The sequence below is a fragment of the Anabrus simplex genome, chromosome 4 (assembly GCF_040414725.1).
Source record: "Anabrus simplex isolate iqAnaSimp1 chromosome 4, ASM4041472v1, whole genome shotgun sequence".
Classification (NCBI taxonomy): Eukaryota; Metazoa; Arthropoda; class Insecta; order Orthoptera; family Tettigoniidae; genus Anabrus; species Anabrus simplex.
This window is the reverse complement of record NC_090268.1, coordinates 40,193,900-40,220,459: the sequence shown is the minus strand read 5'-3', so window position 1 is coordinate 40,220,459 and position 26,560 is coordinate 40,193,900. Positions and strand designations below refer to the sequence as shown.

The following is a 26,560-nucleotide window of genomic DNA, read 5'->3' as shown; positions in this document are numbered from 1 at the left end:
ATGAGGCAGACACATGGGCTTTTACAAAGGAGGGGGGAGGTGGGCAATGGGAATCACTTTGCAGGAAAGAAGAAACTGTTACCAAAAAAGGCTGCAGGTCTGGAGAAAATAACAGTGATTCTAAGACAGTACAGACTGAGATGAGATGGCCATGTGATGCAGTTTGAGATGAATGCACCAATCAAGAGGTCATGGTCTGAAGAATTTCAAGGTACCAGATCTAGGAGAAGGCAAAGGATCAGATGGCAAACCATTATACAGAATGAAATGCTGGCTAAAGGACTGACCAAATAAAAAATACAATGGATATAACAAGATGGAAGAGAATGATCACCGCATCCAATCACAAATAAGGGATAACAGGAGTGAAGAAGAAGAAGAAGAAGAAGAAGAAGAAGAAGAAGAAGAAGAAGAAGAAGAAGAAGAAGCTGAAGCTGCTGTCACAATCTAAAATCCATCTCTGTATTGGATGAATGCCATATGGAACAAGTACTGTAATAACAAAATCCCACACAAGATTCATTTAATCTTAATGAAATTAAGCAGTGTCTTCAAATAAGGTGAAGATTTATTTTTCAGATCAACTTCCCTAGATATAAAAATCAAGGTTTTGCTTGCTTGCTTGCTTGCTTGTTTAAAGGGGCCTAACATCTAAGGTCATCAACCCACTTAAGGTTTTAACATATTGTAATGGTTATAGCGTCCGCCATGCCAACTGGCAGTGGGCCCGGCCCGGCACCGTATAGGCCCACCCCTTACGCTTCAGCTGCACCAATCACAAGCAGCGCTAAGTGCTAGGCCAGCCCCACTCGCTTCTGCTCGCGGTCCCGCAGCAGAGGAGTATGGAAATGACTCCACAATTAATCGGGAGTGTTCCATCTCGCGATGTTCCTGGATCCATCCAGCATCCGGACGATTCTAGAAGGGCCAGCGCAGGTATATAAGAGAAGAACGACCTGCCTGGAGTTAGTGAGAGACAGAGTGAGTGTGCGAGGAGTGAGCGCAGTCAGTGATAGCCTGGGCTGAGGTGTCAGCCTGATGGACTATCTGCCTGTTGGAGCTGAGGACTTGTTCCTGTTTCGTTGACGTCGTGCGTGTGTATCTCTTGAGGCCAGCTGCTGGAGAAGAACCTTGGGTGTTCTGGAGTAGCGCGAAGGGAACACTGGATGCCGACATGTGAAGACTGCGGAGTTTGACGGATTCAGTGAACAGCCCGACCTGCGAGAATGACGTGTGTGTGTCATTGCAGATGGAACATAAGAGAAACTAAGAGAGAGAGAGAGAGAGAGAGAGCGCGCGCGCTGTGTGTGTGCACGCGTGTGCATGTGTGTGTGTGTTGCAAGTGCTTAGTTAATAAATCTTAGAAATAGGACGCTACCAGGTTCCGTATTCATTTATTTACCTCGCCAACATGTTACAATATTTTTATATAAGAATAGTTATGCCGAAAGATAATACACTTAATTTATGTTCAACAATTTCAGAAACTATCAAAATACAAACAAAAGCTTACCATCTTTGTTTTTGTCAAGACTAGAAAATTGAAGCCTAAGATTCTTCTCATGTTCCCGTACATAATGAATGAATTCTGCAAGAGAAATGTCTCCACTCTTATTCTGGTCTGATCTCTCAAGGAATTTCTGGAACATAAAAGAAAGGTGAACTGTAAGAAAACATCAATCTAGTTAATAATGATGAACACACACTACCTTAAAATTTAAATAATAGATCAGCAAACTCTGCTGCATCTTAGTTTAATAACAAAACCAAAGAATGAGAGAAATAGATATGTTATCAATCCAATACAACAGTGAACCATGAACTGTGATATGTGAACTGCTAGTGACATAATGCAATATTCCAGACAGCACGCAAAATCAAGAATACAGAACATTTTGAAAAGATATATCATCAGATTCCTCATATCACATGAAATTCAAATAAAAATGCTATACACAAATATAATTACAAACTGTTGACTTATTAATACGCTGGTCTGTGGGATGTTGGAATACATAGCATATTCTGCAGTTCCTGTTGCATATCTTCATAATGCGGTACGGTAAGATGTACCGTAACCAGACAAATATTTCCCAACTTGATTTGGAATGAGGACTTTCAGTTTTAGGTAAAAAGAATATTAAAAATCTTATTGTGTCACATAGGAAATTACTAGAAAGTTTCAATGATTTTTCAAAATTAACCAAGATTCTCAGAACCACAGAGAAATATATTTCATTACCACAACACCGCCTAATTCACGATGAACTCAATGGAACTCAGCTTTCTATACATTTAAAAACAGAAGTATTCACACCCCGTTATCTCATCTTCCTAGTAAAGCTTACAGTTCACAATTGCCACATTAAATATTAATTTTTGAGCAGCTGAGATAATCCCTAAAGTGAGGAAAGTAGTTTCTGACTTTCAAAAGCTTCCACAAAGTGAATTGGGAATTGTGCATTATGCTGTATAAGATTCTAAGGTAAGTGGGGACGATAGAAATCTCAAACATTTGGTTAGAAACTGTTTAATACAGAATTTTTTAAATTTTATTATTGACTAGCTGTCCAGACCAGACTATCGCTGGTGAGAAAATCACTTTGCATGTGTACGATTACACTGTTTTCAACCATTTACAGAATATTTTACATAGAGCATAGATTCTGTGATATTTGGATGTTGGTTTAATGCCCTAATTTTTTTAAGTTTCTTTTTTATTGACAGGTATTTTAGATCCATCTCAACTTTGAAATTCAGCACAGAGCAACAGTCACTATATCATACATTTTTTGCATAAAACAAATCATTTTGTTATTTGTTATATGTTTAGTAAAATAAGAATGTATGGGAGCTAGATGATGCAAAATAACTTGTTATAATCTTAGTAATCATATTACTTCAATGACTGATATAAAGGGAGATATTAGCGATTCCTTTGTTTTCATTGTGTTCAGGACTTCCCCTCAACCCCCTTTCTTTTTAACACAAATAGCAAACCGAATTGCTAAGATCCTAACTGCCCTTACCCTCAACTTGTATACGAGTTGTTCTTCCATAATGTTGTCATGGACAAACATACAAAAATTACACTGAAGCAGACACTGGCATTAATTTCCCTGTGAAGGCACACATAATGAAGTATTAGGTTAATATTAAACAAATACAGTAGGTATGTTCATAGCTCTATTTTAGAGCTTAATTAATAGAGAGATAAATATAATCCACCAAATTGCAGGTAACAATGGGTACTCCAGAAAATTTATTAACAGAATGATTAATAAAATAAAAAATGAACCAGAAACAACTTCAGTTAAAGACTGAAAGGAGAAAAAGAAATTTGTAGTTCTAACTTTTCAAAATAAGCACTCTTATCAACTGGCTAAAATTTTCAGAAAAAGGAACATCAATGTCGCATACAAGACTTCACTGCATGAATGAATAATTTTCAATCATTAAAAGTGTACCGACAAGGTGGACCCAACATAAACTATTTTAAATAGTTTAATAGATTGAGAAGAGCTAATGCACTTGTACCATATTTGAAATTCATCACATTAAATTCCCATTTTACAGGTAATCTATACTATTTTTATTATTATTTTGTTCAGGTATGAGCTTGTTTTGACAGCAATTGAGCTCAAATAATGTTTACAAAAAGGCATTTCAGGTTGCCTAAGTACAGAGAGGAGTTCAAAGTATTCCTTTCAATAACCTGCCTTGTGACCGAGATCGCTATTGTTGTTAATGTATCAAGTCTTTAATGGTCTGACACCATTGTTAGCTGGTGTGAGGCCTGTTGGAGGACAGCAGCAACAGTCTCCAATATCATTTCACTTCATCTGTCAGTCATTAATCATTGTCCCAGAGGAATGCGACAGGCTTCAGCAGCCAGCACAATTCCTATCCTTGCCGCTAGATGGGGACTTTTTCATTCCATTCCTGACTGGTCGAATGACTGGAAACAGGCTGTGAATTTTCATTTTTCAGTATAATTACTGTAGAGTACTATCAATATAACTTCTCATGGGGATTTTCTTACCTGTTCCCCTATCAGGCGCGTCCCAGGTGGCGGATAGGGGGGGCCCACTGGACTTGTTTGGAGGGTCTGAGGGAAATTAAATACACTCTCGTGAACCAAAAACAGGTATTGCCAGAAAACGTCTTGAGGCATTATGATTGTTACTAGCCCAAGCCAAGGCTTGGAAGTGGAGACCTTGCCCACGCATGCTAGTGAGGCATCCATGGTTCCTCCACATGGGTGATACGGTGGTTCAGGTGAAGGCTCACTGCAGAGTGCTGGAACCAACACATCACTTTGCTCTACGTAGCCTGGATAAGCCGCAGGTTGGAAAAGGGGCGATCCCAACCTAGGGCAAACTCATGGCTGTGAACTCAGTCATGGGAATGCCAAGTAGAAACCATGCGAGTAGGTCTACTGAACGGGAAACAAACCTGGCTAGGTTCGGGCCAGGCGCGGACCGCAGGATGGACGACTGAGAGGCGCAGTTTCTGTTACGGAGAGCCTGAGTTGCAGGAGGACAATGTCCGGCTGTATGCCTCATCAAGGATGGTGAGAATGACGCTCAGGACCCTAGAAGGGGCAAAAACCCTATGACTGATTGAAACATGGATGCTTATAAAAAACCAATTTAAAAAACTCTGCCATCAAGGGAAGCCATGGAAGCTCCAGCAGAGCAGATCTGGGAGCAAGCCCAAGATAAAAAAATGGAGACAGAAGTCCCAATAGGACAGCCCGTCGCTGACTCAAAACAGGAAATGGCAACAGAAGCTCCAGTAGAGCAGACTGCTACCACAAGCAAACCAGGAATGTCTGTAGAGACAGAACTGAAGATTTCTGTATCGAAAAGCAACAGATTTCATATTGACAGACCACCTCGCAACAATGCATATTACAAGGAAAGGAAGAGAGTGAGGAAGGAAACCAAAATATCAGCTGGAACTTGGACAGAGAAGAAGCCGAAGAACAGGGATCGGCGAGAGGTTATCCCTCCGACAATGCCCAAAAGGCTAAGGTTGGAGGATAATACACCATCAAGTTCGGCTACAAAACCGTCCACCAAGAAACAGAAAGAAGAGACGGACATGTCCTTTTTGCAAAGACTAACTTCAATCAAGGTAGCCATAATACCTAAAACCTTTCCAGACGGGAAACTGAAAGAGGAAGATGTGAACGAACTTTCACCTGTTCTGACAGCGCAAATGAAACCGCTGTTGGACAGATATCTTCCAGGCTTCCTCGAGTCTCCAAGGCTGGAAAGTGGAGCAATGGTACTGATCTGTGCAAATCCAGAAACTGAAAGCTGGCTGGAACAGACAGTAGCCAATTGCAACCCTTAGAAAGGGGAGAATTTGGAGGTGGCAAAAAACAAGAAGGTGCTGAATACTATAAAGGTCATCACCAAGTTTCCTCCACCATTTGACAAGATGAAGGTTGATTATGTTCTTGTCAGGATACACCAGCATGACACCAAACTTCCGACAAAAGAGTGGAGAGTGCTGAATGCGACAACTACTGATGACACAGGAAGGACAATTGTTTTGGCCCTTAATGAAAGAGATTTTGAAGAGCTCAAGAAGAGAGGCCTTAAGGCCAAGCTTGGACTTGGGCAGATCAAATTTCAAGTAATTAAGGGAAAAACAAAACCTAGCGTTGGCAAGGATGGTGCTGAAAGTTCTTCAGGCCAACCTTCAACATAAAATATCAGCTGTTGCCAATTTTGTCAGGAAGTTCCAAGTCTGAGGCTATCGATGTGGCTCTTATACAAAAGCCAGGGGTATTTAAGGGCAGAGTAGCAGGACTGGCGGAATCTGGAGGTAAGACTACATCGGATATACCTAGAATATGTTTACTTGTGAGCAGAAAACTAAAATGCCTTCTGTTGCAGGAACATTGTTCAAAGAACTCAGTGGCAGCCAAGATAAAACTTGGAAATTGGGAAGGTCCCAGAGAAATAACAATAGGCTCTGCATACCTTCCATGCGACTCAACGGATCCACCTCCATCGGAAGACGTTGAAGAACTGATTTGCAAAGCAAAGAGGAAAGGTGAACACCTAGTACTCGGAGCAAATGCAAATGCACATCACACGGCATGGGGCAGTACCAACTGCAATGCAAGGGGTGAGTCTTTACTAGAGTTTATTATTAGAACAGAATTGATAATACTAAACCTAGGAAATAAACCAACATTCATAAATAAGAATCGTAGAAAGGTAATAGATGTCACATTGAGCACCATGAACATAGCAAACTTCAGTAAGGATTGGAAAGTGCTGGAGGAGCTATCGTTGGCAGACCACCAGCATATCCAATTTGCGATAGATGCGAGGCAATGTGATATTGAATTGTACAGAGATCCTAAAATAATGAACTGGGATGGATAAAGAGAAGTTCTAGGGCAAGGTGTACAAAAGATCCAAACAAACGTAAGGGGACGGAGGGAATTGGATGAAGCAGTGGAACAATTAGAAGAGGCCATTTTAGCCACATACCATGACAACTGTCCTCTTAAAGAAAAGAAAACTGCCAAAAAATAGATAGTGGAATAACAACCTAGCCAAAATGAATAAAGAGGGCATTGTATAAAAAATCATCAAGAGATGCTGACGATGCTTGTTGATTTAAGGGGCCTAACATCTAGGTCATCGGCCCCTGATGCTACGAAATGAGATGAAATGCAATGACAAATTAAAAATCCAAAACCCTCCACTGACCAGAATTCAAAGCGTGAGGACGAAAAAATGAATGGATGAATATGAAGTTAAAACAATCAGTGGAGCCGACCTGCAATGCCTCAGTCTCAGAAACTGACGGAAAACAATAGTAATACTGACCAAGAGACTGCTTCTAGAGCTCAATACAGAATCGATGATGCTTGCAAGCTAAAGGGGTCCAAAATATAGGTCATCGGCCTCTCATAATGGTACTTATCGCTTGAAAAGTAGAACCATGGTATTTGACATGGCGCGGTACTAATCAAAAGTATCGTAGACTCGCGGTATTCCACACATTATGGTACTACACACAGGTAATGAAATTCGCACATGTAATACAGACCTATGGTGTTTCACACATAGTGGCGCCATTTACAGGCAACGCAAACCTATGGTTTTCATCGCATAAGTGTACTAACCACAGGGACTCTTACTATCCTGTGGTGTTCCTTATATAGTGGGTACTAATCATAGGCAAGCCAGAACCCTGGTGTCGCTCATATAGGGCTACTAATCAAAGGTACCATAAAAGCCTGACCACACGGTGCTCCTGATTGCTACTAATCACAAACCTATTTGGTACCTAACATAGTGGTACTACGCGCAAGTAATAGCGACCCATGGTGTTCCCCGCGTGGTGGTACTGTTCACAAGTAGTTTCATGGTTCTAATCCAATCATCCCTTGGTCGCCCCTTTTAGTTGCTTCTTATGACAGGCAGGGAATACTGTAGGTGTATTCTTCATCTGCATCCCCCACCCACAGGGGGTTGTGTGTTTGGTCCAGAAGAGGTATTTTATTTCCCTCAAGTCCGCTGGCAAGCCGGTTAAGACGCCCCTATCCGCCACCTGGAACGCGCCACGTGGGCATCAAGAGATGGTATGTGGGACGTATATATCACAGGAAACTCACCGAGTATAATCTAGAAATACGGAGGGCAAAAATAAACTCTTGGAGACTGTTTTGCGAGAAAGTGGAAACAAACACTGAAGCAGCAAGGCTCCAGAAGGTTCTTAAAAAGGTACATATAAACCAAGTGGGAACATTGGTAAAATGCGATGGACGGGAAAGGAAACGCTGGAGGATTTGCTAGCATGTCATTTTCCTGAGGCTGAGGAAGTAGAAGGGGAAAAGGAATGGTTGAAACAGAGGCCAGACCACAACGGGCGGATTGGAACTGTGCCAACCGATTAATTAATCCTAACCATGTGAGGTGGGCAATCAACAAGTTTTAGCCCATAAAGGCTCCGAGGCCAGATGAGATATTCCCGATACTCCTGCAGGAAGGACAAGAGATAATCATCAAGGCTCTGACAGACCTTTTTAGAGCAAGGCTAGCTCTGGGATACGTGCCAAAATCATTGTCTAAGGTTAAAGTGGTATTTGTACCAAAGCCTGGAAGGGCAAACTATGCTCAAGCCAAAGCATATAGACCACTATGTTTAAATTCCTTCATGCTAAAAGCAATGGAGAAAATACTGGATAAACACATCCAAAAAAACTGTGCAACAACTCAACTTTACATGAAAATCAGTTTGCATACAGACCTGGCAGATCCACTGAGACAGCAGTTCATCATTTGGTTTGCAAACTAGAGGAAAGCCTTGAATATAAAGAAATTGCACTGGCGGAATTTCTAGACATAGAAGGGGCCTTCAGTAATACAACCTACAAATCAATTATTAAGGTTGTTGAAGAGAGTAGGATGAGCAAAACTGTCATAAAATGGATGAAATCCATGTTAGACGAACGGAAAATAAAAGCAACTCTCTTTGAAGAAACGCTAATGGTTAGAGCCACTCGAGGTTGTGTGCAGGGAGGAGTTATTTCACCTCTTCTGTGGAACCTTGTGGTGAACAGAATCATAGTCATGCTCAGTGAACAGGGATTTTACACACAAGGATATGCAGATGATCTAGTAATTGTGGTAAGAGACAAGGTGATGAGTGTCATTCAGGACCTCATGCAAATATCATTTAACCTTGTGGAGAACTGGTGTCGGGGAGAACAACTCACAGTCAACCCGAGCAAGATAACACTGGTCCCTTTCACAACAAGGAGGAAATTAGAGCAGACGAGAACAGTGAAGCTCTCTGGGCAAGAAATCTGTATGGAAGAACAAGTGTCACACTTAGGTGTAGTTTTTTTTTTTTTTTTTTTGCTAGGGGCTTTACGTCGCACCGACACAGATAGGTCTTATGGCGACGATGGGATGGGAAAGGCCTAGGAGTTGGAAGGAAGCGGTCGTGGCCTTAATTAAGGTACAGCCCCAGCATTTGCCTGGTGTGAAAATGGGAAACCACGGAAAACCACCTTCAGGGCTGCCGATAGTGGGATTCGAACCTACCATCTCCCGGATGCAAGCTCACAGCCGCGCGCCTCTACGCACACGGCCAACTCGCCCGGTAGGTGTAGTTTTAGACAAAAAGTTAACCTGGAATCCACATATAGAAAGAAGCATAACCTGAGCCAAGAACCTATTGTATGCATGCAAAAGGGCAGTTGGGACAACATGGGGTCTAAAGCCGGCAATGGTGATGTAGATATACACAACGATCATTAGACCACTGATGACCTATGCAGCAATCATTTGGTGGATGAAAGTAAGTCAAGGAAAAGTCAGAAGCAAACTAAATAGCCTTCAGAGAATGGCATGTATAGCCATAACTGGGGCTATGAAAACTACGCCGACAGAAGCCTTAAATACTCTATTAGATCTCCCTCCATTAAGTAACTTTATAGAGGGACAGGCCAGAATGTGTGCATATCGACTGGAGCAAAGTGGATGCTGGAAGGCTCAAAGGCCCAATCTTGGACACTGTAAAATTAACAGAGTAATAACAGGGGAAGTTTCACACATGCCAGCTGATCATATGATTCCAAAGTATATCTTCCAGAAACCATTTGAGACCCAGATAACCAAAAAAGAAGACTGGGACATTAACAGATGGAAAACTGGTAGGAAAGACATTGTGTGGTGGACCGATGGCTCAAGGACTGAGAAAGGAACAAGAGGGATCAACAGGGAAAGACCTGAGAGATCAAACCAAATGATCCTAGGCAGACGCACCACAGTTTTCCAAGCTGAAGTTATAGCCACCACAACATGCCTTGAGGAAAATCTGAAAATGAACTACAGAGATAAGAACATTTTCATATTTACAGACAGCCAAACAACCATTAAGACACTTGAAGCTGTCCGAGTTACATCCAAAATTGTTTGGTATTGTCATACACTTCTCCTGAACCTGTCAGAGTACAATGTTGTTAAAATAATATGGGCACTAGGGCATGCAGGTATAGAAGGTAATGAAAAAGCAGACAAACTGGCAAGAAAAGGAACTGAAACACTTTTGTGGGTCCCGAACCAGTATGTGGGATCTCTTATAGACAAGCCCGACTTTACATAGGCAAATGGGTACAAAAAAAACAAATGGAAAACTGGAAAAATGCTCCAGGATGCAGGCTTGCGAAGAAACTAATAAAGAACCCAAACAAGAAGCATACTAAGGAACTGCTGGAACTCAGCAGAGAAAATATAAGATGTGTAGCAGGAATGCTGATTGGACACTGCCATCTTAAAAAGCACCTACACAGAATTCGATAAATAAGAGACAAAGTATGTAGGAAATGCAATGATGCAGAAGAATAAGCTAAATACATACTCTTTGCATGTGAGGTGCTGGGAAGAATCAGAATCTCCACACTGGAATTACCAGGTGAAGAGAGAAGAAACATCCGAGAAGACCCAATAAGGAGAACCTGCAACTTCATGAAGGGATCAGGTATAACGAGATGGGAATGAAGAAAAACACATGGTAGCAAAAGATCTTTGAGGTCGACACTAAAAGGAACTTGTAAATAGGCCCCATGAATAAAGGAAGAAGAAGAAGATCAATATAACTAAGGGCAAAGCAGCAAGGGAATACAGATCTCTTTATTTGATGAATTAATGCACCTGAAATAACAAAATGAGCTATTTGCATTTTATTTGATAAGAATACTAAGGTATAAAGTATCGAAGTATAGACCAAAAAACATGCATCAGTTCTGAATTTGAGAAACCCCTAATCCATTACTGACTAAACTGCTGAGGAAATCCCAGAAGGATTAATTAGTAACTGTGACTTGGGCTACAAATATCTTCCATGGAAAGGCTATCGTCGCTAAAGAATGGAGACCTCTTATGTAACAAACACGTGATTTTACAGGAGAGTAATAAAATTATCCTATGATTGAAAATGGACAGAAAATTGCACCAATACAAATTATGAATTTAATTTGATATTAATTGGTATGTACAAAAATTGAGTTTGTTCTTTTAAGCATTTGGTTTTGTAGATAGGTGTCATGTCCGCCTCTGTGGTGTAGTGATTAGTGTGATTAGCTGCCACCCCCGGAGGTTCGGGTTCGATTCCCGGCTCTGCCACGAAATTTGAAAAGTGGTACGAGGGTTGGAACGGGGTCCACTCAGCCTCGGGAGGTCAACTGAATAGAGGTGGGTTCTATTCCCACCTCAGCCATCCTGGAAGTGGTTTTCCGTGGTTTCCCACTTCTCCTCCAGGCAAATGTCAAGATGGTACCTAACTTAAGGCCACAGCCGCTTCCTTCCCTCTTCCATGTCTATCCCTTCCAATCTTCCACCCCCGCCCCCCCCCCCCCCACCGCAGGGCCCCTGTTCAGCATAGCAGGAGAGGCCGTCTGGGCGAGGTACTGGTCATCCTCCCCAGTTGTATTCCCCGACCCAATCTGAAGCTCCAGGACACTGCCCTCGAGGCGGTAGAGGTGGGATCCCTCGCTGAGTCCGAGGAAAAAACCAACCCTGGAGGGTAAGCAGATTAAGAAAGAAAGAAAGAAAGAAAGATAGATGTCATAATAGACGAGATGGTGGTGTTGGTTCATTTTAAGCTTCTATTGGATATTCTGGCCATCTCCCCTGAACAATCGAGAGGCCTCGTACAGCAACATACAGCAACAACAAAATTATAAAACAATTACAATGGAAAAACTGCAGATACAAGGTCTCCATTCTTAAGTGATGATATGCACAATGCTATTTCTCAGACAAGATTAAATCACATTAACTTATTTCTTTTCAATACAAATGTGAGAAGGGAAATTTTTCATGTGTGTGTTTCTTTTTCATTAAAATCACCTGGTTTGTTTCTATATACTAAGTGTATTTGTATGGCTCCTGATGTTAGGAGTTGTATGTTTAGTCCTCAGCCCGAAGGCTGGTTGGATCCTCAACAGCTCCGCCATCAGCTGTCATAGATGGCCTGGGCATCACTGAAGAGGCGTACTAGGGAAATGAGGAGTGAGGTAGTTTCCCGTTGCTTTCCTCACCAAGCCAGAAGTTGCTATTACATATCAGTCTGCCAAGCCCACTGAAATGCATGCACCAACCGACCCTATGAGCAATATTTTCACACCATTCATGGCAGGGACTGGCTGCAGAAGGAACGGCATTACTAGCATCACTCATACCTCAGTCACTTTCATTTTGTCAAAGCCAAGGATAAAGCTGAGACAGATCAATGAAAGTAACAAAATTGCTCTAGCCCATACCAGAAGACATAGTGCACTGTAAACACTACATCTTGCCAGCAAAGGCAGATGTTAGGAGTTATTAAGAGTTATTGCTGGTACCAAGAGCTGGGAATAATAACAATAATTGTAAAGAACGGAAAATATTAAGAAAGAAATACAGATTCGGCAAAGCGGTGCACATAAACAAGTTTTGAATGAGGTGGACAGATTCCCTATAAAAATAATGGAGGGTAAGAGACATAGAGGGAGACTTATGAGACAGTGGCTAGACTCAGTAAAGGAGGCCATAGTACTTGTTGCAAATTATTTAGAGGATTTTGGAAACGGCAAGGTAATTTTTGTGAAATTAAATGTTAGTTTTTCCTCACAATGTTCTTTCCCATAGGCATTTATTACATGAATATTAATTTACACAGGGTGTGACAAAAAAAATACGAGGAAAACTTTTGGGAATAGATTACGCGTATGTAGGGAAGAAAAATATACCACATTAAAATGGGCCTGGAAATGCTTAATTTCTGAGTTAAAGCTAGTATCAATGTAGTATCTGCTATACACTCATTGGTTGGAACTGAATTAGAGACAATGATGTATTATCAATAGAAGTATCATAGTTCATTTATGAACTTGTCAGAGGCTAAGAAGAGATGGGTGCAGAAAAATTGGGATTGATGAGGAGAAAGCCTATCTATTTGAATACGGCAGTGTATGAACATGTGGAGAATGTCCTTGTCCTGTTCCGTTTTCACGTTTGTCTCTGTCTCATCTTTCTAAGAGGGGTTATTGTAAAGTTTTAATTATCACCTTTATAAACAATGTACAGAAAATTTGTGTTGATTTGTAATTGTTAATTCTTCTCTACGTAGTCACCATTCAGATTTACACATTTTCCCCAGAGTTTCTTGACCTTCCGAATACTGTTATTGTAGAAGTTGGCAGATTGCATCTTAAACCACTCTTCCACTTCACGAATGACGTCATCTGTGTTGTCAAATCGGCGAACCTATAATGGATTTTTCATTTCTGGGAATAAATAAAAAAAGTCACTTGGTGCAAGATCAGGAGAATGAGGATGCTGCAAGACTTCAAAGCCACATGCACTTGTTTTATCAACTACAACTTGAGAAGAAATAGCTGGTGCCTTGTCAGCTAGGAGACGAACACCTCTGGAGACCACATAGCGACGTTTCTGAATAAGAGTATTTCACAACTTGTCCAGGACATTGCTGTAGTATGCACCAGCGATGGTTTTACCGCTTTCAAAGTAATCTGTGAGGATGACTCCACGCATGACCTTCCCTGCTGACCTTTGCACCTTTGACCTTTTGGGGGAGGGGGAATCGACATGCTTCCACTCCTTGCTCATGGTTTTGGTCTCTGGATTATATTGATAGCTCCAACATTCATCCGCGGTTACTAGACAATCAAAAAAGTCCTCTTCATCCTGTTCCATCAGCTGTCGTCAAAGGTCACGCCGTGTTTCTTTCTAGAAAGGAGTTAGAAAACATAGAACCCACTGCGCAGACACCTTAGACGTGTATAATTTTACATACACTACCACAGCTGAGACGAGTTACATTCATGATCATTTGGATGGTTAAACACTCCATTTTCTTCACTGTGGCAGCATCGTCCATCAATGATGGTCTGCCAGGTCTTCGTTCGTCTGTGAGAGACATGAGATCATTTTGGGAATCCCTTTTCCACCCCACAATATTGTCATTTCCATAAACTGCCATCATCTCACCATGAATTTCCCAGGCACTATTACCCTTCAAATTCAGGAACTTTATCATGCTGAGAGCCTCAATTTTCTCCATCTTGCACTTCAGTCACTAATCATAAAAGAAAGAAAGTACACAATGAGCAGATTTTCTAAGCATCATGCGTTCATGGCCCAATGATAACACTGACAAAATTTTATTAATATACTATAACTTTCAGGTGATAATTAGAACTTTATGATACCCCATCGTGTTGTCTCCTCTTCCCACACATGGTTGTTCCTTTTCAACACTTACATCATCTCGTTGGTATACTTTTCTACCTTCCGTTTGACCTGCGTTCCATATCTCTTGTTTGTCTTTAACTTTGTTTCTTCCATTTTCCTGTACTTATCCAGCTTTCCTCTTATGCTACAATGCCCGTATCAAGATACATGATCTCTAGAGATGGCCCCTCAATGAGTGTTGAAGCTCGCCCTAATAATGAAGCTGGAAAGCAGAAACAAGCTCGCTGGGCGCCGAGAAGAGATGGCTATAGAACTGGGATTGATGTGAAGGGAACCTATTTATTTGAAGACTGCAGGATATAAAGATGTGGAGACTGCCCTTGTCCTCATCTTTTTTTTCATTTTTGTCCTTTTCTTCTCTTTCTATTGGTCTCCCTCTTCTCACACACTGACCTGCCTTTATGTTTGTCCTGTTATGCGTTCCTTTCCCATGACTTAATTTATATATATAAAATATTTTTGTCTGTACATTGCTCAGAATTTAAAAAGAATGGTATTTCTGTGTTGGTCGTGTCCATCGAAACAAGGAAATTCACTTTATAATTTTCCGTCATCTCTATCTGCCTACCTGTCTGTATGTATGCGCATCACGAGAAAATGGCTGAAGAGAATTTAATGAAAATCGGTATGTAAAATCAGACAATGAACCACTACAATCTAGCCTATAAATAATTTTATTCACGCTGAGTAAAATGGTAGTTTACGGGAAGGACTAAAATTTAATTGTCAAATATTTATGTTATTAGTGATTCTCAAATATTTATGTTATTAGTGGTCCTATCGATAAATACCACATAACTAAAGTTATAATATGAAATTAAATTTCCAATCATTTATGTCTTATACATTTTTACCGTACCAGATATAATAACAGGAGATATTCATGAATTTGTATTTTTGTGGCTAGGTCCATATCAATGCCGAGCCACGAGAAAATGGGTAAACAGAATTTAATGAAAACTGGTATGTAAAGCCGGGAAATAAGGAACTGCAGTCTAGGATATACACAATTTTATTCACCCTGGATGAAATAGTAGTTCAGAAGGCACCTAAAATTTAATGTTTAAATACTTATATTATTGGTCCTATTAAAAAGTACTAAATAAGAAAAGTTATAGAGAATAAAATTTTCGATTATTTATGTCTTATTCAGTTTTACCGTACCGACTATGATAAGAGTAGTGCGGTGGTGGAAGCGATTATTGTTTTAAGAGGAAGTACATACAACTAGGCAACCATCCTCTATATAACACTACCGGTAATCAGAGAGAAAAAAATGGAATAGGTCAACCACTTCAGAAAATGAAAGTATCGGCCTAAGAAAGCCAAGGGCCTCAAACAGCCAAATTAGACTCCCTACGCTCCCATTCGTAATGCTGTTGGGGTCAGGAAAGAACAAGAGTTGACCAAGGGAGGTTGAATAGGATAGATGAAATTGAGGAATTTGGCACAAGTAAGTGGAAGCAATGCCACGACTCAACCAACCCACACTCCCCAAGTTCAGAGTCCCTGGGGCCCATTTTAGTCGCCTCTTACGATAGGCAGGGGATACTGTGGGTGTTGTTCTACTGCCTCCACCCTATGATAAGAGGAATTTAGATTAATTTAGACTTTGTTGCTTAGTCCATTTTTCTTTTTTTTTTTTTTTTGTTTGCTATTTTGCTTTACGTCGCACCGACACAGTTAGGTCTTATGGCGATGATGGGACGGGAAAGGCCTAGGAATGGGAAGGAAGTGGCCATGGCCTTAATTAAGGTACAGCCCCAGCATTTGCCTGGTGTGAAAATGGGAAACCACGGAAAACCATCTTCAGGGCTGCCGACAGTGGGAATTCGAACCCACTATCTCCCGGATGCAAGCTCATAGCTGTGCACTCCTAACCGCATGACCAACTCGCCTGGTTAGTCCACATCAACACCGAGCAATGCCGACATGGAAATATTGTTTAATCTTGTTAACTGGCAATGGTTTTTGTCATGATCGTCTTAAGGTGCAAAAACGCATGATCATCAGTCCATATCGACAAGAGAAATTGTGAAGATGATCATAAAAATAAGAAAATTCGTAAAGGAATGATCGCTTGAAGAAAAGACAAGAGGGAGTCCCTTTGCATTAGATGCCCCAATATCACAGAGTCGGAAGAAAACTAAATGTGAAGGTCCACAATATCGAAAGCTCATAAAATTGATCTACAATAACATTACATTGACTTTTTTTTTTTTGTAATGTGCTTTGTCTATTCTGCTGCCACTCATCTCCGATATATGGGATTACTACTGCATACCGAGTATAACAGCCTGCCTGAACTTTGGCGGGAAGTCGCTGAGTAGTTAGATAACTTTCTTCTTTAGCATGCCATTCCTCTGGTTCATAAATTTTCTGCTATTACTGGTATGTAATACACTTGTTCATTATAGTATTCCAGCAATTCAAACCCTATTCTGAGGCACTGACTGGAATGAGAACTGTACACACTTAACGGAATAATAGCAGTGGAGTGTTCACAACTGTCGGCCGCCTGGTCATTCTAGCTCTGGAACTTTGGACTGTTAGATCGGCAATGTAGTTAAAAAATGAGAAATTGTGCATTTTTTCATTTGATTGAGTATTTCATACGACAGCATGCTTTTAATCATGACATTCCTACTGACATCAGTGTATTAACCTATGTTGATTTAAGTCGGGAAAAACACTAAGTCTTTCTGAGGATCTAAAAAGGCAGGTAGAGAATGAGTGTCTCCCATTGTAATGAAAACTTCCTATCCCAGTCTTCACATGAGAAAATACGTATGGTGTCTTCCCCATCGCATTTCTGGGGTAAAGTTAAGAGCAATGCAAGTTTATACAATCTTACTCACAATGTGTACACTACTTAACCTAGAATTCTGTATGCAATGTAGAATTCCGTAACGAAGCATGGGTACATCAGCTAGTATAATGTAATGTAATGTAATATATCTTGGCTGAATTTAATGATGCTGTATCACCCCTCTGGGAGTAAATTGTAAAGCCTATCTGATTGTAAGAACTCCATGAAGAATGTTGGATCTTGTTCAGAAGTCAGTAAGTTGATTAACTGAGGCCTGTATACAAACAGAGGATACACATTTTCAATAACTGATTCACAGAATGACAACAATGTGTGCCTTTATTCCTGAAAATAACCATATCTGTGTACGCTATGATCATACTTGAAAGTCAGATACTGCAACTGAGAAACTAGGCATTTCAGAACCCAACCTGACCTGACTTGTTCTGCTCGTTTTGTGACTAGGTACCCTCCCTGACAATAGCCCTATGTGGAGAGATGTATCACTATTGTGTGTTTCTGTGGTGGTTCGCTCCAAGATGTTTGAGGGTACTCCAGCTGACTCAATGATGTTCAACAGTTCTGTTGTATAGTTGCCAGCCTCATCTGTTTTACATGTCGTGTCGATAGACTTGTACATTTGTAGAACACCGGGTAATTCTTGTAAATGTTGCCTGTTGATGCTGCTGATAGCTTCATTGCTTGGAGCAAGAATTTCTCTTTGATACAGGCATGCGTGATTAGTGAAATGCTGTGCCCACGTACGTTAAAAATTTCAGATCCTTGTGTGCCGTAAATATGGCTGGACACCATACACATACACACAAACACTTCCGGATATTACAGACTGAACAAAAATGGCTTCCTATGCCATGGACTTAGAATGGCACCTTGACTGATACATGTATTACTGTGGCAGTATAAAGACAGCAGTGGGAAATGATTGAAATTTCTTAATTTGTTTTAAAAATTATATTTTTTTTGTTGTATAAGATTTTGTTGTGTTTGGACTTGGAAACACTTTTTTTATGTGTTGTATCAAAATGATCATTTATCTGTGAATTTTTAACATTTTTATTGTCAAAATTTGGGAAACGACGTGTACCTACACATGCAGTTCTGGAAGCGCGTAAGACTTTTCTCAAAACATTTATCACAGTGTCAGCAAGTATGATGAGACTTCTGATTGAAGAAAATAAGAGTTAATGTAATTAACGAATGTGAAAGTCGAGGGTAAATTCCGTATTCTAATTGGTTCTCTTCGGTGGCTGCAGCATTTCCTGTTTCACGATCTTACCGTGCTCCTTCCGTGGGAGCGAGGTAGGATCAGTGTGTCTGATCATCTATGTGACCATCGTAGCGAGCAGTCGTGCACCTCCTTCGGTACACTCGAGAGAAAAACTGGTCGCAGGGTAAGCATTGTTTCTTTGTTTATTTTAATTTTCAACTTCATTTAAATGTAATAATTTCTTTTTCTTATGAAGGAGTTTATCCTTGAGTTTCAAGTTCGCTAAATTTGTCGAAAAGACTTAGCTTATCAGCTAAGGTCTTGTACCATTTGTTTCGGAGAGTACACCCTTTTCTTCTTTACTTTGTAACTTAAAATTTAATTATCCCTCAGGTTTGCTTCCCCGTATTTCTGCGTCGCCTTACATAAGTATTGAAATCTATGCACATTACCTGAAGTGTTTTACATAGTGATACAAGTTTTCTGTACTTCTGTGTTTGGTTTCTATTTCTACTTTGGTGTAGATTGGGATTATTCCTCATTTTAATTGACATGTATCATTGAATAGTGTTTCTACTGTAGATTCAAATTCTGTGATTAAATTTCTTTTAGTGCACTGTGCATGCCTGCAGGCGCAGATAAATCCTAAATTTCCTTGCAAAGAGTTCTTTCTATTTTGAGTTTTTGATTTGTTTCCTTTTAAAATAAATAAATAAATGTGTGTAATCCAAGGGCAATCACCCTCTACATTTTCTTTCTTGGCAAAAGGCTACGTTCCATTACCTCTCAGGTTTTCATGTCACTTTCCACATCCATTCTGTAGTTGTCATGTTTCCTAAACTGTTTGTTTACATTTTGTGCTCCGATGCTTTTGATTGAACCTTAAGTTTTCTTTTACTGTTTAAAATAATATTATTATTATTATTATTATTATTACTACTACTACTACTACTACTACTACTACTACTACTACTACTACTACTACTACTACTACTATTATTATTATTATTATTATTATTATTATTATTATTATTATTATTCATAAACTTCTTGACAGGAAATACGGGTAGTAACGGTGCACGGGATGCACCAAGTGCCTTACAATAATTAAAGTACAGTATTTACACATTATAATACAAATATTGATGTACAGGTACAAAACTCTAGATCACGGGATCTTCATATTTGCAAGAGGAATGATCGCATAATGTTGCATGTTGACAGGAGGACAGAATGTTGCATAATTTTGTACCTAGATGTTCGGTGGAAGGCCCAGTTCTTGCAAACTCTTGTGAAGTGTGTGTGGAAAGAGGCCATTGACTGACAGAATCACAGGGACTAATGAAATTTATAACCTGCAATCACAGGAACTATCCGTACCAGTTTCATCTTCCAGATCCACTTGATCTCTTCTGCAAGTTCTTTGTACTTATAGTTAGTAGATCGTTCGTAGACAATTGGCCTGTAAGTTGATGGATCTTTAGCATTTCCACCTTCCTTAGGTAGGAGGTACATAATTCCTGATGTAAGAAATTCAGGGCACTCTTGAGGATGATGCAAGAGATAAGGGAATTGTTGGGCTATTTTCTTGTGCATGCAAGTGAAACGTTTGTACCAAAAATGTTGTATTTTGTCTGTACCTGGTGCTTTCCACCTTTGAGTTCTCATATGGTATAAAAACTCATTTCTGCATAAGCATTGTTGTTTTAATCGAAACCGGCTTTCAACATATTAGGTCGTGTTACGTACATTTAGTACGTGTTGAAGAGATGTTAGGTACAGAACAAAAATGGCCAACCAGACACCAGTGGGATCCGAACCCACAACCTCCCGATTTCGTGTCGGTTGCTCTACCAATTGAGCTATGGTGGCCTAGGCCATCTTTGTTCTGTTGGAAAGGATCTGAGCTACAGGTCTGGTACTACCACCATCACACTGTAGAGTGCGTTTTATTTTTAAGTTGCCCGTTGAGGGTCAAGTCAATGAATATTGAATTTTCACGACCGCATTGTAATCGAAATCGACTTTCAACTTATTAGGTCGTGTTACGTACATTTAGTACGTGTTGAAGAGATGTTAGGTACAGAACAAAAATGGCCAACCAGACACCAGTGGGATCCGAACCCACAACCTCCCGATTTCGTGTCGGTTGCTCTACCAATTGAGCTATGGTGGCCTAGGCCATCTTTGTTCTGTTGGAAAGGATCTGAGCTACAGGTCTGGTACTACCACCATCACACTGTAGAGTGCGTTTTTTTTTTTTTAAGTTGCCCGTTGAGGGTCAAGTCAATGAATATTGAATTTTCACGACCGCATTGTAATCGAAACCGACTTTCAACTTATTAGGTCGTGTTACGTACATAAGTTGAAAGTCGGTTTCGATTACAATGCGGTCGTGAAAATTCAATATTCATTGTTGTTTTACTCTTCCTTAATCCATGTTCTGTTTGTATTTTGAACTTTGTTGGTACACCAAATATGTTTCCAAAAGCCTTCCATGACCTGCATACTTGGAGGTTCTTCTGCCATAGTTTGCTGGTTTTGCTTGAGCGTTCAGTAGAATTAGCCCTCATTCTTGGAGAAAAGGTTGTTTAGCAATTTCCTAGCTCGAGATTCTTTGTACCTCCTGAGCCTTGCTGCTTTTGCACACAACTTTTGTATTTGGATGTCAACGTATTCTTTGACCTTTTCTCTGTGCTCAGGTTCCTTTGTGAGGGTGCTGATTTTCCTGAACACATTCCTCAAGTTTCTGTTAGTTTTCATTTTAGATATTCTCTTCTTGCAGTCCTGCTTGCACTCATCCTTCTTACATGGTCAAATCACTTCAGTATTGCTTTCTGAATCCTCTGTATTAGGGAGTCTCCCATTCCCACCTTCTCACAGACTTTTTCATTCCTGAACTTGTACTTCCTGGTCTTCTGTATCAACATTTCTGCAACTTGGAGTTTTGAGTTGTCTTGTGTCGTTAACGTGGTAGTTTCCAAGCTATACATGAGGATGGGTGTATAATATGATTTATATAATGTCATCTTTGTTTTTAATGGTACTTTTTTTATCCCACAGCAGTTGTCTTACTTGGTGGTAAAATTGAGTTTCCTTGCTAATTCGACTGTCCACCTCATACTTTGCAAGGTTGTCTTTTGATACTATACTACCTAAGTACTTAAATGTTGGAACAATCTCCAGTTTGGTGTCATTTATTCTGATTTGTGGTTTATCACCTCCCCTCTGTAACTTCACCACAGTCTTAACCTTGTTGATATTTAAATCATACTTCTTAAACTCTTGACTCCATTTCTGCAGCTTTTTCTCCACATCATTTTTGGTTTCACCCCAGATCACCATGTCATCTAGCTGCCTCTGTGGATCAGTGGTAGATTGTCGGCCTCCGGATCCTAAGATAGCAGGTTCAAACCCGGCAGAGGTAGTCGGATTTTTGAAGGGCGGAAAAAAGTCCATTCAACACTCCATGTCGTACGATGTCGGCATGTAAAAGATCTCTGGTGACACATTTGGTGTTTACCCGACAAAATTCATTAAATCTCAGCCATAGACGCCAAAGAGAGTTTCAATTTACTCGGTCTGCCATCTAGTGGACCTAGAGTAAAACGGAACGTCGAAATTGACAAGCAGACAGCCAGATGGTGTCAAATTGAAATGTCTGCACACGGTAGCTGAGGCCATACGATTATTATTATTAACATGTCATCTGCAAAGATGATGGCTTGGTAAGTCCTGCTGCTCCTTCTTTTTTAGACCCTTTATTATGGCATCCATCACAGTGATTTCATACCATTTGGACAACCCGCAACCCACTTGCACACAACTTCTGGTTTTATCATACAGCATCTTCACTTTTGCAATAAGTGTAGGAAATTACATGGGAACTAATCAAGTTGAGTCTAATCCCAGGTGAGAGGCAGCTGCAAAATGTGTCTGATGCCTATGTCTATGCAATAGCTATAAAATGTGTCCCCATCATCTAAAATGAAAATGGCACTTTTATGCTGGAGGAACTGTGAGAAGTGGGTGACCAGAAGAAAATATCATGAAGTTGGCAACGATCAACCTCTTGTCACTGACTGGAAAGTCAGAAGAGGAGATTGATTTTATGGAGAAGGAGAATATAGCTATGATGGGATTGAAGGTGGTTAAATAGAGAGGAAAAGGAAAGAAGAAGTTGAGGAAGGGATACGCTCTGTACTGCAGTGGATGACATCAGGCAAAGAGTGGAGAGGGGATAATAACCAATAAGATCTTAGATGAGTATGTAGATAAAGTAGACTACACAAGTGATAAAATAATAAGATACAGTTTGCTTTATGTCACACCAATATAGACTGGTCTTATGGCGACAATGGGATAGAAAGGGCTAGGAGTGGGAAGGAAATGGCCATGGCCTTCATTAAGGTACAGCCCCAGTATTTGCCAGTTGTGAAAATGGGAAACTGTCTAGAGAGCCAAGAATAACGACCGAGAGGATTTGTTGTGCTGATCACACGTAACCTCCTAATCTGCAGGCCTTTAGACTGAGCAGGGGTCGTTTGGTAGGCCAAGGTCCTTCATAGGCTGTTGCACCATGGGGTTTGGTTCAGTTTGGAAAATGGGAAAGCTCGGAAAACCATCTTCACGGCTGCTGACAGTGGGATTCGAACTCACTATCTGCCAAATCCAAACTCATAGTTATGTAACCCTAAGCGCACGACCAACTCGTTTGGTCAAGATACGGTTAAGGACAGACAATGGAGAAAAGGATTCCATCAAAGTGAATACATCAGAGATCGGATGCAAAGAAGATTATATGGACAAATTCCAGGAGACACTGGAAAGAGAAATAGAGGATGGGAAAGTGACTGTTAACTTTAATGCAATGGTGAGATGTGACAGAAAAGGAATGGAAGAAGTAATTGGACCTTTTGGATATGGAAAGAGGAATGAGAAAAAGAGAAACGTTGATGGATTTTTGTGTGAAAAATGGGCTTAAGTGTGGGCAATATGTGGTTTACAAAGAAGAGTAGTCACAGAGAGTGACAATAATTGAAAATCTTCCACCTTTTTGATTTGCCTTTTAGCAAATTTTTATTTGTAAACAGTACATGTTTCGTTCTCACTTGGGAACATCTTCAGCTGTTGTTAACGCTTAGGTGAATCGCTAAGTCTTTAAACACGTTATTTGCAAGTACATTGATTCTCTTAAAAACCACTAGAATACCAATTAAATTAAATGATATTAAAACAATGTGGGGATTAATGGGTTAATGAAATGAGACTGGATGACTACATAGTTGGTCAGCTTAAAAACTATATCTATTCATTGGAATAGTTGTTAAAAGTTTCACTTTGTTACATTAAAATTGTCTGTTTGTCTTCCGGTTAACATGTTTTAAAAATGATTGACTTCATGACACTGTCCAAATTGTTGTTGAATGTTTTTTCTCTTTCACTCCTTCCAGGTAAGCTGTTATTTATTTTGAGCTTGCTTGAAGTGCCCTAAATTGAGTCTAATGCGGAACTTTGAAGCTGATTGCTGGTCAATTTTTGGGAAGGGAGCTTCGTCTCAATTTCTTGCTGTTGTTAGACTCCAATTCTACTGTGACCCTGGAGAGATGTTTGATGCTGCTTTACGTCTAGTATAGTAATTACTGTGTGTTTAAAAACTTAGCGATTCACCTAAGCGTTAACAACAGCTGAAGATGTTCCCAAGTGAGAACGAAACATGTACTGTTTACAAATAAAAATTTGCTAAAAGGCAAATAAAAAGTATCAAAAAGGTGGAAGATCTCAATTATTGTAACACTCTGTGATTAGATTTTGATAAGGAAAATGAAGCTGATTACTTGCAAAGAAGAGTAGTACTGAGCTTGATAGCTGCAGTCGATTAAGTGCGGCCAGTATCCAGTATTCGGGAGATAGTGGGTTCGAACCCCACTGTCGGCAGCTCTGAAGATGGCTTTCCGTGGTTTCCCATTTTTACACCAGGCAAATGCTGGGGCTGTACCTTAAGGCCACGGCCGCTTCCTTCCCACTCTTAACCCTTTCCTGTCCCATCGTCGCCATAAGACCTATCTGTGTCAGTGCAACGTAAAGCAACTTGGAAAAAAAAAAAAAGAGTAGTAAAAAGATTACACGATATGGAGGGGTGAGGGGAGAAGGACAAAGACAGTAATTTATAATTTCTTGGTGGAAAGAGCAAATAGCACACAGTCGTTCAATATACCGTAACAGCCTTGCCAGAAGTAGCATTTGATACTCGAGACCACAGAGTAATGGTAGAAAAATTGGAAGTAGGAAATACAGTGAAAATGAAAGAAGAATAAGAAAAAAGTATGGAAATAAAAATGTATGGAAGTAAAAGAAATATTCCAAAGCAAATTGAAACAATAAATACCAAGAACTGAGGTGGAGAGTGTAGAAGTGGAATGGGACATATTCTGGAAGAATTACTTTAATGAACTCCTGAATGGAGGTAGCAGGTAGGGACCCTCTTCGGAGGCAGCCCTGCCTATGTGAGTCCCAGAGCACACTGACCCGGTGTGTAACATCTGGTAAGGGTCCCAGCTCAGGGTTACGAACCAAGACCTCACCGGAATCGACAGCGGAGAAGGTGGACTTCGGAACGGTGGAGATTGCTGAAGAGGCAGCCCAGTACTCGGGGAATAGTATGAGTACACTATCCAACAGCAGCGTCTGTTTCCCAAGTGAGGGGCGGCTGCAAGGGCGTCTGTTCCCCATGTAAGGGGCGGCCTATAACAAACTCTGGGGCTTACAACCTCAGTTTTAACTCTGAGGAGCAGGCTGTTCCTGCCCTCCCACCTAACTTCAACTTAAAGCATGATGGAAACGTCTTCAGGAAAAATTACTCCAGGGGGTACCCAGAAATGGAAATCCCCCACTGCCAAGAGCAGTGCAACCAGGTCGTCGGATTCTGGAGAACCTGGAACATCATGTAGGGAAGAGTCAGAGCTTCCCAGAACTTCAATGCAGAAAATTCGACCCAAGAAAAAACACCTTTTGGGAACAGTGAACATTAACACTCTTCTACAGGCCAGGAAATTAAAACAACTTACCAGTATTATAAAGGAACGGGATATCTGCATATTAGCAGTACAAGAGACGAGATTTCTGGACGAAAATTCATTCGAGTCAGACGGTTTCAGAATCTATAAGGGAAAACCTGCAATAAGAAACAACTCTAACATACTGATTCTAGGAACGGCCTTTGTGATCAAAAGGAGCATGAGTCCGTCATAAACTTCATGTTACCAACAGAGAGGCTTTCAATTCTCTCCTTTAGATCTGGCAACAAAGCTTACACAAGCATCAACACACATGCCCCTATAAATGAGGATAACAGGAAACGTCTAGAAAAGGTGGATGAATTTTGGGAAACTCTTGAAGATATAACTTCCAAAATTCCACAAGATCATGTAAAGGTTTTGGTCGGAGACTTCAATGCTCAGATAGGTAAAGAAAAGAAACATAGAAAAGTCATAGGAGATTACCCAGCACACAGAAGAACGAACAGAAATGGCAAAAGACTGATTGACTACTGTAGACAATTCAACCTGAAACTCATGTCCACATATTTCAAAGCTCTCCCAAAAAAGAAGAAAACCTGGGTCTCTCCTAATACAATGTTGGGTGAATTTCAGATTGACCCTGTTGCAATAACAGCACGAAACCAGAAAGAAATCCTAAATGTCAAAGTAAGGAAAAGCCTGATCATTGATTCGGATCACTATCTCTCTGAGATAAAAGTAAGATTCCAGCCGAATAGATCTAAACCAAAACAGCAGAGGAAGCCCAGGATCAATATAGAGACTCTGGAGCAGAATAAATTAGAATACCAACAGAAACTCTCCAAACTAAGGATGACCAACTGGGATGAAATCAGAGATTCCATGAACAAAGCTGCTGAAGGTTTGGGGAATCCTCCAAGGAAGCGGAAACATAGATGGTGGAATGAAAAATGTGATGATGCATTAGAAAGTAGACTAAAGGCCTGGAAGAGATGGCATTCGAACAGCAACAGCGAGAACTTGGAAGACTTCAAGGAAGCAAGGAAGAGAACAGCTAGGATCATAAGAACAGAGAAGAGAAAATATGACAGGAATAGGATAGAGAAGATAGAAGAAGAATTTAAAAGGAACAACACCAGGGAGTTCTACAAAACCTTCAAAGAAGACCTAAAGAGATACACACCACCAAATCTGTGCTTCCGACGAA

General features: G+C 40.4%; 1 protein-coding gene across 1 annotated transcript in view; it reads right to left on the bottom strand.

The window, feature by feature from the left end:
• The window catches only part of SCaMC (Short Calcium-binding Mitochondrial Carrier), a 513,715-nt gene that overhangs the window by 470,025 nt on the left and 17,130 nt on the right, over positions 1-26,560 (bottom strand). The window contains exon 2 of the mRNA XM_067145049.2: positions 1,514-1,640. Coding sequence (XP_067001150.1) covers positions 1,514-1,640 — 127 coding nt within the window. The remainder of the gene's footprint in view (positions 1-1,513; positions 1,641-26,560) is intronic.